The 13,191-nt window shown below is 43.7% G+C and overlaps 2 protein-coding genes across 13 annotated transcripts in view; both read right to left on the bottom strand.

Annotated features, from left to right (window-relative positions):
- Window positions 1-5,116, bottom strand: part of Fam151b (family with sequence similarity 151 member B) — a 39,143-nt gene extending 34,027 nt beyond the window's left edge. Inside the window, exons 1-2 of one of the 6 annotated variants that reach the window (XM_037209508.1) lie at window positions 4,933-5,116; window positions 744-887 (exon numbers count right to left, since the gene is read on the bottom strand). In XM_037209508.1, the coding sequence (XP_037065403.1) occupies window positions 744-887; window positions 4,933-4,957 (169 nt within the window). In that variant the 5' untranslated portion in view covers window positions 4,958-5,116. The remainder of the gene's footprint in view (window positions 1-743; window positions 888-4,932) is intronic. The other 5 variants (XM_037209505.1, XM_037209506.1, XM_028855967.2 and 2 more) reach the window with 5 other exon arrangements.
- A 4,189-nt stretch (window positions 5,117-9,305) lies between these two features.
- Zfyve16 (zinc finger FYVE-type containing 16) overlaps window positions 9,306-13,191 on the bottom strand; it is a 49,333-nt gene continuing 45,447 nt past the window's right edge. For all 7 annotated transcript variants that reach the window (XM_028855978.2, XM_037209503.1, XM_028855979.2 and 4 more), the window contains one exon: window positions 9,306-11,746. In XM_028855978.2, the coding sequence (XP_028711811.1) occupies window positions 11,585-11,746 (162 nt within the window). In that variant the 3' untranslated portion in view covers window positions 9,306-11,584. The remainder of the gene's footprint in view (window positions 11,747-13,191) is intronic.

Genomic DNA, 13,191 nt, shown 5'->3' with positions numbered 1-13,191 from the left:
TCTGCTCTCTATCTTTTGGTCATCTCTCCCATAAATAGTCAACATTGTGTTCTCTATTTCTACATAGTTGAGAATTTAAAATTCTACAAATAAATGAGATCATGCAACATATTTTCTTTCTGTGGCTGGCTTATTCCACTAGGCACAATAATATCTCGCCGGCTCACGTGTGGCTACTAGCAAGGGCTACTAGTTAGAGCAGAATGCTATTCTACTGGTAGTGTCTACCACATCTTCTCTACCCATTAGTCTGTTGTTGCAGACTTGGGTGGCTTCCATGCCTTGGCTATTGTGAATAATGCTCACAGACATTCATTTACAAGGTAGTGGTTTCCGCCCCATGGGTATGTGCCCAGAGTCAGGGACTACTGGGTTACAGGGTTAAGAAAAGGTTTTTATAGAAAGGGGCAAAAGATAGATTGAGAAAGAAAGACCAAACAATTAGGCTAGGAAAAAAACAGATTTACAAAACAGAATATGTATTGTGGCATGTGCGACACATGTAAACATACATCATACTGTAATTAGTAGCCATGCGGTGTGGTCTGCAGATTGGAGCTGTAAAAAGCATGTAGGAAGAGAACAAAATTGCTAAGAAGCAGACACTGAAAGCAGAAATTTTACATTGTGTCCTCCAAGAACCCGAGTCCACTACATAGAGACAAAGCTGTAGGAAAACCAAGGGTGGTTCCGTGTGTCCTGGTGTCTGTCTGTCCCCACCCCTCCCTGCCCCGCAGCCAAACCGAAAGCCCTGAGGGTAGCCGTCAGTCTCGTCCTTCGAAGCCCCTTCAGCAGCACAGAGTCCATGTGTTGCTGCAAATCTGCCTTCTGACCGTGACCCTCCTGCAGCTGAGTGCTTGAACTCAAGGCAGCAATCCCAGGCTCTGCTGGCATAGACAGATATAAGTAATGCACACACTACCAGGTTTTCCTTAATCTCCTCCCTGAGCCCGGTTAGTGCAGCGCCTAACATGGTGCATGCATAATATTCTGCCAACTGTTGGCTTATTAACTCCGCCCAGCAACCTCTAAGAGCCTAAAAAAAATGCTATCTTCGTACATTGCCAGTAAAATATTAGGGCAAGTTGAGGCTGGAGAGACGGCTCGGTGGTTAACAGCGCTGCTGCTCTTTCAGAGGACCCAGGTTTGATTCCCAGCACCAACAGGAATGCTCACAATCTTCTGTTAACTCCAGTTCCTGGGGACCAACTTCCTCTTCTAGCCTCCATGGGCACTGCACGCATGTGCAGCACAGATTCACATGCAAGCCAACGCTCACATACATAAAATAACAGTAAAAAGTAAATAAATCTTTAAATATCCATACACTGGGAAAAGTCATCTTTGACCAGAAAATAGGACTTCGTTCATTTTGAACGACCTCCATTCATTTTGATCCAAGTGCATGTATCTCCCATAAACGTGTGGGCTCCATTTTTTAGATTTATTTATTTTCTGTGTCTGGGTATTTTGTCTCTATGTATGTCCACTCTGTGTGTGCTCATTGTCTGAGAGGCCAGAAGACAGCATTGGATTCTGGATCTGGAGTCACAGTCAGTTGTGAACTGTCATGTGGGGGCTGGGAACCGAACCCAGGAACAGCCAGTGGTTGTCTTTCCAGCCCAGCACGTGGGGTTTCTACTTACCAAATTATAAAGCACTCCTTTAGTCAGAAAAGAGTGGTTATAAAGACAGTGCCTGCCATCATGCGGCTTAGCAAGCACTCTGGAAAAAGGAGGTGACTTGGCCGAAGAGGCCACTGCCCCCAGCAGCCCCCCACTACCCCCAGGGTCACCCCACTGCCCCAGCAGTCCCCCACCACCCCCAGGGTCACCCCACTACCCCCAGAGTCACCCCACTACCCCCAGGGTCACCCCACTACCCCCAGCAGTCCCCCACTACCCCCAGGGTCACCCCACTACCCCCAGGGTCACCCCACTACCCCCAGGGTCACCCCACTACCCCCAGAGTCACCCCACTGCCCCCAGGGGCCCCCCACTGCCACCAGTGGCCCCCCACTGCCCCCAGCAGCCCCCTCAAACACAGGGCCCTGTTCACAAATGCAAGAGTATGCATGACCATCATTTTTTTTAAATATTCAAGTTAGTCATTTACAAATACCAAATAAGAAGAAAACAATTAAATCACAGTATACATTCATGACAGAAAACATAACGGGTATGGCTTTGGACACTTGAACCTCACAGCTCAGAGGGCCAGGACAGGAAGATTATGAGTTCAAAGCCAGCCCAGACTACACAGCAGGACTCTACCTACAATGAGGTGAGGAAGGACAGATAGACAGAGACCAAATGACTTAGAAAATTGGTCACTCTTTCCTGGCGTATAGGTTGCCAGGACAAACCTAGGCATTAGGTTTTTCCATGGTGCCTTTTGGTTGTGTTTATACTGCATTTGGAGTTTTTATAAAGGCACCTTACAAATTAGTAACCAGACACAATGATGCAGGAGTTTTAGGCCAAATGCAGTTTCTTTGGGCAGATTGCGGCCCTGTACTTAGTGACTTACAATGGGGTTATATCCAGAAAAACTAATTGTTGAGTTAAACTATCCTAACTCAAAGTACATTCAACACACCTACTGAAAATCATAGCTCAGCCCGGTCTATTTTGAAATGTTTGGAGCATGTAGCTGTGGTTATTTATGTCTCTTTGAAGTGACCAAGGCAACTTACAAAAGAAAGCACTTAATTGGGGGCTGGCTGACAGTTCCAGAGGGTGAGTCCGTGACCCTCACAGCAGGGAGCATGGCGGCAGGCGGGCAGGCCTGGCGTTGGAGCAGTGGCTGAGAGCTCACATCCTGTTTGAAAGTTGAAGGCACCGGTGCGGGTTGGGTCTGTCATGGGGTTCTTGAAGCTTCAAAGCCCATGCCTAGTGACACACCTCCTCCAATACGGCCACGCCTCCTAATCCTTCCCCAAGCGGTCCCCAGTTCCACCAACTAGGGACAAGCACGGGGACACAGGAGCCCGTGGGAGCCATTCTTCTATTTGAGAAATTCTACTTCTTTGGCTTTATTCCACAGACAGCTCATTTGGGAGAACACATCCCACTGAAGAAACGTAATGAACTGGTTGTAATAACAAAGGAGCGAAACTTCAAATGTCTGTCAACACTAAATATGGACCATTCTGCAGCCCTTAGAATGAACAAGGCAACTGTCTATGTACAACAGGTTCTCAGAGACGGGAGTGAAAAAGCATTAGAGCAATGGTGCAGGGGGTGATGGGGATGGGTTCCTGTCAATATGTCACACAGATGCCTTCAGCATCTTTGCGAATTCAGGTTTTCTCTTTTAGATGTTGTGTGAGGGCATGAGACATTTTAGTTCCAAATGACATTAGGATTGCTAATCAGGTGATTCTGAAATGGGAGGGTGTTTATTTGAGTGTCCAAATTTTAATAACAAGGTCCTTATAAGTCTAAAGGGAGGAAGGCCAGTAAACGCCGAGGTGGTGTAGTGAGAACTCAACCAGTCACTTCTGGCTTGACAGATGCAGGAAGAGATCCTGGGAGCCAAGGAGCCAGAAAGGCAAGAGTACTGACATCTCCACCTCGGGAAGAAACGCAGTACTGTTAACACCACGGGTTTAGCTCTTGGAACTCTGGCTCGGACTTCTGATAGCGCCTGGACAAAGAGTGAGGAACAAGGGAACTGAAAACCGCAGCTGCGTGGTGGTAGCTGGCTCCTGTCAGAATGCCCCTTGGTGGTCAACTGTCCTTAAGCTAGTTAGGTGGTTCCCTTTGTATCAGAAACTAAGGGCATGCTCCACACCTGTGCACCAAGGAAGGCTCTGCATCCTCCAAAGACCCACTGCCCTTATGTGGTAGTGTGGTGTGCCCACGTGTGCATGTGCATGTGGAGAACACAGGACAATCTCAGATGTCATTCTTTGGAAGCCTCCCCCTTGCTGTGTTTGAGAAAGGGAGACTTGCTAGCCTGGAGCGCATCAAACAGTCTGGTTGGCTTGCTAGCTACGCCCCGAGGATCCTCGGTTTCCACCTCCCCAGAGTAGCCTGTACCAAGGTTGCTAGTTTTCACATATGTTCTGTGGATGGAACTCTGGTCCTCACCCTTGCAAAGCAAGGTTATCAACTGGGCTCTCTCCAGCACCTCCATTGTGATTTTGACGCCCCTCTCTCTCTTGTGGGGATCACGGAACAAACTATCTAAGGTTATCAGGTCCACTACAGTTTGGGAGTGGAAAAGGATCACCTTACCTTATAAATATGCACCATAAACATTCACAAAAACTTCCTTAAAATCCAAAGTCCCAAACGAGAGAGAGAGAGAGAGAGAGAGAGAGAGAGAGAGAGAGAGAGAGAGAGAGACAGGCCTCTAGCCTTGGGGCAACCCACTCTATTTACTCCTTGGAGTTTGACAAAGAAGAGAAGGACAAACACACAGGAAGACGAAGTTGGAGGAAGGTTCAGTTGGATCCGAGAGATGGGTGAGGGACAAGGGTGAATATGATCAAAATACATTGTATAAAAATCCTCAAAGGGTCAATACCAAGCAGTATTTATCCTGTGTATGTACGTTAAAGTGGAAGGTAAAAAGATGTGGAAGTAAGCTGTCTCCGGAAGGATCCACCAAGAAACTAATAGCAGAAGCCCGAGGGGGAAATAGGCTAAAAGACAGGAAGCACAGCCCTTCCTGGGCCATTCTGAACTTTTTATATTAAAAATGCATTTTCATTTTGTATTTGAAACAACCGAGTTGCCCTAAATTGTTTCTAAAGCTCCCTTGTGACATGGAGACATTACTCCGGTCTCTGTAAACTCTGCCACCAGGCCTCCTTCACGCCTCCAGCAGACTTGAACCCTCCACACCCAGCAGACACTCCTTTAAACCGGGAACACCAGAACAGGGGAAGGAGCCGGCGGCGCCAGCCGAGCCCTGAGCACTTACCTGGGCCCCCAGCGAATGCTGCCATGGTGATGGACGGACGCCGCCGCCTGCGCAGGCGCTGAGGGTTGGCCCGCACAGGGGTTATCTCGGATGGCGGAAGCCAGATGACCGGAAGCTCAGCGCCGCACCGGAATTGGTGCGCACGCGCATAGCAAGAGCTGGGCTGGCGGGGGCGCCGCCTCCCCACAGTGCAGACGTCCAGTTGCATCCCTGAGCCTGCCGACTGCGGACTGCAAAGCTAGAATATGTCACCTGACAGCAGGAGCAGAAGCGGTTCTCGCCCAGCCCTTCAGAGGGCAATGATTTCAAGTCGCTCTGATTTGAGTGGAAATTATTTTTAGCCTCAACCAGGCCTCCATACTCTCTTTCCAGCCCAGCCAGGATTTTCCATCTCCGAAAACACTAGTTAGCCCCATCGCTTTGTAGTTTTTCGTTTTCTGCCAGTATCTTCACATTTTAGTTTGCCTTTTTGCACATTTAATTTACTTCCTTACAAGAAGCACAAACCACACACCTCTCATCTCGAATTTATTATAGAACCAAATATGAGTGACCATGGTCCAAGAACACCAAATCAGTTACCCCAAATACAGTGCAGTTTCGTGGAGTTTTTGCTGTTTAAGAAAGTCATGTATCATGGAATTTTCCATATACTTTGGTGGAAACATCAGGTATGCAGCTTACAGCAAATGAGGACATCTCAGCTTGTATTCTCAGGTGTCAGTTGCTATCGAAGGTTCTTAACTTTTAGGCTGGTGGAAGTTAGTGATGAGCTGTTAGTTAACACTCCAAAAGGTTTCCCTTAGTCACATGGATGTTAGGTCAAAAGTGGGAATGTGAGTCAGGGAGCTAAAAAAAAGGCTCAGGATGGTTTGACTGGATCTTCAACATTCCACCGCTCCACAACCTGTTCTTACCTCAGCCTTGCAGAATCTTTTTAACATAGCTGTGGCTCCCCTGTGGGAGCCTGTTCTCGGTTCCTCCTCCCGGCTTTACCCAGCAGGTCTGAATAGAGGATGATCAGGACCACGGGCCTGAGTGCAGGTGTCTGAGATGGTCTGCACTTGGCTGTGCTGGGGGAGGAAGTCTTTTGGTCCACCCCTTGGCGTCTCTATAAAAACCCTGGGGCAGAGACAGTCGGGGCCCGTTGGAATAGGTTCCAGGCCCTCTCAAGGCTATCCTCTATTTTCTGTTTATCTCCGCTATAAATCCTTCTAATATTTCCTGCTGATTGCACTCAAGAAAACTCTGGGGAATTGTGGGGGTGGTGGGTAAACGCCCCACACTCCCCCACCCCTTAACTTTAGTTAACACATCTACTCTGATTGTTCTTATTTATTCTTGGTTACTGCAACATAGCTTCCTTGTGTGTCTACTTATTTTTTACTGTTAGTAGATATGTTTTAATTCAAATTGTAGCCTCCTCCAGCTGCTCGGCTGAGACTGTCAACGGACAGTTTATACATTTTACTTTTCCTGGCACTTGGCGGCACATTCTATAGAAGGGGTTTTTGGATGATTTGGGCAATCCCAAACTTAGCTGTTCCCCTTAGGTTTTCCCACCTGTGGTGTTTGCCTACTCAAGCAAGGGCCTTTGGTTATGTGTACCACCATATGTGGAGCCTGAGCTCTGATTTCTGTTCCCATACGTATGGGTGGTTGTCCCAGTAGGCACCTACTAGCTTTTATCTTGTAACTGGGCATCCCTTCTCGAATTGTCTGTGATGTTTTAGGATGAAGTTGCATTTTAATCAGCTTTGTTTTCAGCACAAACATGGATCCTAGCATGCATGCATCTCCAGAAACACAGCTTTTCATATCTGCATATCTGTGCACTCTTTGCATTTAGCGCATACTACTTGTGGCAACGACGCCATCAATCTTGAAATGTCTAATTTTACCAGGAAAGTTTTTAGCTCTTTTTTTGTTTGTTTGTTTTTTTTGTTTTTCGAGACAGGGTTTCTCTGCGTAGCTTTGGGCCTGTCCTGGAACTCACTTGGTAGCCCAGGCTGGCCTCGAACTCACAGAGATCCGCCTGGCTCTGCCTCCCGAGTGCTGGGATTAAAGGCATGCGCCACCACCGCCCGGCTGTTTTTAGCTCTTTTTATTGACTGCTGGAAACATTAGTATGTTTTGGTCATTTAATACTAGTCGCCACAAAGCCTAAGCTTAAAGCAGAAGCCTGTATGGGCTGGTTTGACCCTGTCAGGGTCAGGAATCAGGAGCTTCCCAGGGGATGGTCTTGGAAGGTGAGGTGAATCCACGCTGCTTGTGAGGCTGGTTTAAAGGCCTGACTGGGCTAGGACCCACTTTCCATTCAAGCTGTGTTAGCAGGAAGCTTCAGTTCCTCAACAGGTGTGTCTGAGCAGCAGCCAAAGCCTGCACCTGGTTCCCCCTACACTAAATACTGGATAGAACAGTGGTTTTCAACATGTGGATCGGGACCTTTTCACAGAGGTCAGATATCAGATATCAACATTATGATTCACAACAGCAACAAAATCACAGTTATGAAGTAGCAACAAAAAATAATTTTATGGCTGGGGGTCACTAAACATGAGTAAATTTATTAGATGGTCACAGCATTAGGAAGGTTGAGAAGCACGGATACAGAAAGACAAGGAGAGAGAAACTGTCATTACCCAGTGGGTCGGAAGGAGCTGCGTGAGGGAGGAAGGCAGGCAGTGGGGAAGCTGGAGGAACCTCCAGAGGAGTGCGTCCCAACCTCCCTAACGCCGGACCCTGAAACACAGCTCCTCATGTGCGCTGACCCCAGCCATCCAGTTACTTCCGCTGCTACCTCATAACTGTAACTCTGCTGCTGTTATGAATCATAATGTAAATATCTGTGTTTTCCAAGATAGCTACTTAAGATTATTTTTAATCTTAAGATTAATAATTGATAGAGGCTTAACATTGTTTTTTAAAAGAACCTTTATTGGAGCACTTATCTGTATAATCATGGACATAAAGTTGAATTTTGTTCCTATAAATGCAAAAAAATACTTCCCCCAAAGGTATTCATATGGAATTACATACCATAAACTACCAAAAATCCTGGAGTGCAAAAAGTAAGAGAGAGTAATGGAGATGACTATTACCAAAGTACTTTACATGCATTCATGAAAATGTCACAGTGAAATCTATTCTTTTTCTGGGTCTGTAATTCACACCTGGAATTCCAGCACGTGGGAGACTGAGATGGAGGCAGGAAGATCCGAGTTGGAGGCCAGCCTAGGCCACACAGCTAGACTTTGTATTTTCCTCTTCTCTTGATACCTTGTCTTAAAAACAAGCCAATCACTGGTTTTTACAGTTAATATACATTAACAAAAAATGTGGAAAGACTAATGTATCAATTAAGTGGAAAAAGATAAACTTAGATGGTAAGGCATAGTGTCCAGCAGAAAAAAAATTATTCAAATAAAAATAACCATGCAGGTGTGTAATAAAACTGTTGTGAGGAGAACACTCCTAAGAACACAGGCTAGATCTGTAATGGATTTTTGTTCTTTTCTGCAACTAAGATGCTCTCTACTAGTTACTGAGTAAAAACTGTTCTGACAGAAGCAATGAAACCTTTATGGTCCTAAATATAAAGCCACATCTCCCAAGTAACTGCTGCGGAAAATCTATGCTTAATGTGCTACACTTCATGTAAGAAATGTCACTATGGAAAATGTGTGGATGATCTGGTAAAATGAAGAACTAACCCTGATACTGGGTTGTTTGAAAGGAAGTCACTGTCAAACAAGCAGCTGTGCCCTGTGCTCACCGAAGTGTTATTCACAAAAGCAAGACAGGATACCACTGAGGTCCACCAACAGATGACTGGACACAGAAAATGTGGCCCAGGTCCTCCCGGAGTTCAGGGCTCACACAGGAGATCCGTCATCTCTAACAAGGAGGACACTGACAGGCGTCAGGTGAAGGCAGGCAGGCAGAGGAAGAGCAATGTGCCTGGTCTCACTTCTGTGTGGAACCTAAGAATGCAGAACGCAGACAGAAAGACAGATGCTGGGGGCTGGGGCTGGAGGGGCAGAGTTGGCAGAGGAAAGGGAGATGCTGGGGAGATGCTGGTCAGGACACGAAATTTCAGGTAGGAGAAATAAATTCACGTGTTCTCTTGTACAACACAGTAACTACAATATATTGTGCACCTGAAGAAACAGAATAAGGCATTGCTGTTATGGTCTCTGTACCCCGGAATGGTACACAAGAAGAAGATGACCACCTGTTGAGAGGACGTGGTGGAGAATGGGGAAACGTGCAGGTGGGGGGCGAGATCAACACTGCTAAGTTTTCATGTTTCCTTTTGCTGAACTGTGTATATTGTATACACTGTCAAACATAAAGTCACTCAACAAAATAGATAAAACCTAGAATGAGTCAGAAGTTTCTGTTTTATTTCAAGACAGTCTTTTAAAACTTGAATCACATTATCAAAATTATTCTTCCTATTAAAAAACTTCTGTGCATTATTTTATGAAATAATACAGAAACCTGGGCTGCCAGGAACCTACACAACCATCTGAGGAAGACTGATTCAATTATAAGGTGCAATATGCAGTCTCTCCACAGCGTTCTGGATGCTTCAGATTTCCAGCCCAAATGTCCCCTATGCTGCAAGCTCCTCTTGAGTAGACATGGGCATCCTCCATTCTGCTCCCTGCACCCACTTAAAAGTCCTTTCTCCTCTGCAGCAATTAAAATGTTCCTATATGTTAATTATCTGGTTCACACATCTAGTTCCAAAAAAGAAATGACTTATTTTTTAACCGATGAAACCTAATATGGTATCTTTTTTTATAAGCAGCACATACAGCTTGTTCAATAGATGCATAAAGCAAGATATTATTTCACTTCATTTTTCAAAATGCAGAGAAACTGAGTTGTATTAAGTCTTAAGACCACAAACAGATGCTGTAGACTGACTATAGGAGCCATCTGATTTCTTTACTAAAATTTCAAGTAAGTGCCAATGTGAAGACTCTGACCAAGCGGGTGGCAGATGCACTTAGAGAAATCCATCTCCAAAGAGTGCTGTAAAATGTGCCTCTAACATTAAGGCTAGAATTCTAATTTTCACTGGTTGCAGACACTTTGAAAACAAATTCAAAGTTACTTCATCACAGAAGAGCCTTCCACTATTTGGTAAATTCAATATTCATAAATTATGCAGTTACACCACAAAGGAAGTATATAATATACTGGAAAAAAGCACATCATGTAAAGAAGACAAAATGAGCTTGACAAGCAGTCATCTTTATATTATCTTTATATTACATCATTGCAATAGATGTTGTAGTTGTATGTTGCCATTTTATTTACTATCTGTAACACTTGGCATTGTTTGTGGATATTATTCTCAAATATGTCTTTGGCTGGTCCAACTGTGATTCAGAGGAAAGCTCTGGTCCTAAGACCTTAGCTCCTGAGTTACAGACGTGAGTGACTGGATCTCTAAGTTGCAAGGCTTTACAAATATACTTCTTAAAACAGGGCTATTTAGTGTGGTTTCTTTTTCTTGGTATATACAGTGAGTGTTTTTGATATAAAAAATATACTCCACATAATAAAAATGCATCAAAACAATGATTACATTTTATATAAGTTAAATGACACATTTTATCTTTTCTCTTTCTGTTTGAATTAAGCAAGAAAGCTCTATCACAATCTTTAACTTTATGTTAAACATCCCATTATAAAAATAACTGCCATAGAAAGAATTAAAAATATGCAAAAGTAACAAGTTTGTTAAATTATACTTCATACATTGGTGTCAATTACGAAATTCCTAAGAATCACCACAGGAGTAACAGAAACCTGGTTCAGGCTTCAGTTATTGCTACACAATGACTACTTCACGGGGCAACTGGCAAGGTCATCATCTGCAGAGTGTGAGACACAGTCAGTGGTGTACTTTGTAAAGAAGGAGAAAGTGATGCACTGTGATACAAAAATATTACCTATTTATATATTAGCAAAGATTTATAAAACACATTTCAAACCATATGTTGCTATGGAAACAACAGACTTAAATAGAGAAGCACAAAATTCTGAAGCACCCACAATTATTTTAATCAGGAAAAAATGATATATATATATATAATTTGAGAAGAAATAAAGGCAAAATTCTAAGTTTAATCAAATGGTTGATCTAATCATGGAGGTAGGTCTGCATTCCAATTATACCAATAAGTCACCAGCTTTATTCAGAGACCTGGACGGCTCCGCTCTTGAAACTGGCCTTCACTACTGAATACATTTCAAAGTTGGAAGCCAGTGTCCTCACTAGCATACACACAAAGCAGGCGTCTCCTTTATCAAAAGTATCTTGGCATGAAGAGGTATAACTAAGTGCAGATACTTTGGCTTAACATTTAAGTTACACAGTAAATACTATAAATTTTAAGTTAGAAGAACTATTTTTCTTCGTAGTTCTTATAATAAACATAAAGCTATAAAAATGGTGGATTCTTTAAATTTTTAGATATTTAATATATTGTGCTAATGATTTGGAAAAATCATTCCTGCCTAAAAAGCAAAATTACATATTTCAATCAAACATTTAGTGTTTGTAACATTTCCGTTTTAGTGCTGGGATTCATATTAACAGATAAGTTTACAACATACAGCACAGCACATTCTTTCACTCAAAAAGGTTTTCTAAAATGAAAAATGCTAACTCTATTTCTAAGGGCACACTAGAGTTGGAGGTCCCACCGTGGATCACAGGTATCAGGGCACTATCGAGATCATTTAGGTAGCGCTGAGGCAGAAGTTGGCCTTCACAGCCTGCCTGAAATTCCACCTGGAAAAAAGAAATCTTGATAAGATAACCCTAGAAAATTATCCCTCTTGTGTTGCTCAGTAGATGAATACACAGAATATTTTGAATATTCAGCTTAAGGATGTTAGTAAAATAATGTTATTTTCAAAAGTATATTCTTCCATTTCTTTTATCTCTTTACTATATAAATTATAAATATTTGCATTGCTTTATACCTTAGATTTCCTTTCAATTAAATACATAAGAAGATGTCTGAAGCTTTTTTAATAATTAGCAATGCAACTTAAATTGAATTAAAAGTGAATTGAAAAATCAACTTACCATGTTTCAAATGGTCGCAATGCTATGTTTCATGTGAGATGTATGTGCAAGTGTGTGTGTGTATGTGTGTGTGTGTGCGCGCGCGCGCAGCTGTGCAGCTGCATTCACCCGTGTGTGTCCTAAGTTGGGTCAGGAGGTTGACTTTGGGTATCTTCCCCTGTGGCTCTCCACTTCATTTACACAGGGTCTCTCACTGTTTCAACTAGACTGGCTGAACAGCAAGCCTCGGAATCTTCCTGTTTCTGTCCCCACAGCACTAGGGTTACAGGCATGGACCATCATCCCAGCTTTGATGTAGGTGCTAGGGATCCAAACTCGGGCCCTCATGTCTGTGCAGAATGACTTACCTATTGAGTCATCTCCCAAGCCCTGCAGTACTACTTAAGATTTAAAACCACTGATGAAATTTCTAATTTTTTTTTTTTTTTTTTTTTTTTTTTTGGTTTTTCGAGACAGGGTTTCTCTGTGTATGTAGCTTTGCGCCTTTCCTGGAGCTCACTTGGTAGCCCAGGCTGGCCTCGAACTCACAGAGATCCGCCTGCCTCTGCCTCCCAGTGCTGGGATTAAAGGCGTGCGCCACCACCGCCCGGCTGAAATTTCTATTTTTATATATTTAACTATAAAAGAAAACAGTGCTTATTCAACCAATACTCATCAGGAGTTTCAGTGAAAAGGGGTCTTACAATAAAGTAATGAAAACAAAACTTCTCTTTCCAGTAGGAAGCAAGAGTATAACACATCTTGCTGGAGAAGCAAATAATGTATGAACCCCCGTTTAGAAAACCAGATTCTAAAGAAGAATCTGCCTTGAAAATCGCTACTGAATGTTTTGGAAGAGTTACAAAATCAACAGGTAAGCACTAGACATTCTTTTTTTTTGGAGCTGAGGACTGAACCCAGGGCCTTGCGCTTGCAAGTGCTCTACCACTGAGCTCAATCCCCACCCGCACTAGACATTCCTTTCCCACGTAAGAAGAGCACATCCACTGCCAGTAGAGACGTGTACTAAGGGAACACGGCACCACACTGCACCTATCACGTTGTCACAGTGCAAGTGTTCAGTTGGGCTTGAGATACACACAGTAGCAGAGCACTTGCCGGGCAAGCACAGGCCTGGATTTGATTATACACTGCTGAAGTACAGG

Source organism: Peromyscus leucopus, chromosome 11, assembly GCF_004664715.2.
Source record: "Peromyscus leucopus breed LL Stock chromosome 11, UCI_PerLeu_2.1, whole genome shotgun sequence".
Taxonomy (NCBI): Eukaryota; Metazoa; Chordata; class Mammalia; order Rodentia; family Cricetidae; genus Peromyscus; species Peromyscus leucopus.
Note: the sequence above shows the minus strand (reverse complement) of the source record. Positions and strands in the feature narration are given on the sequence as shown.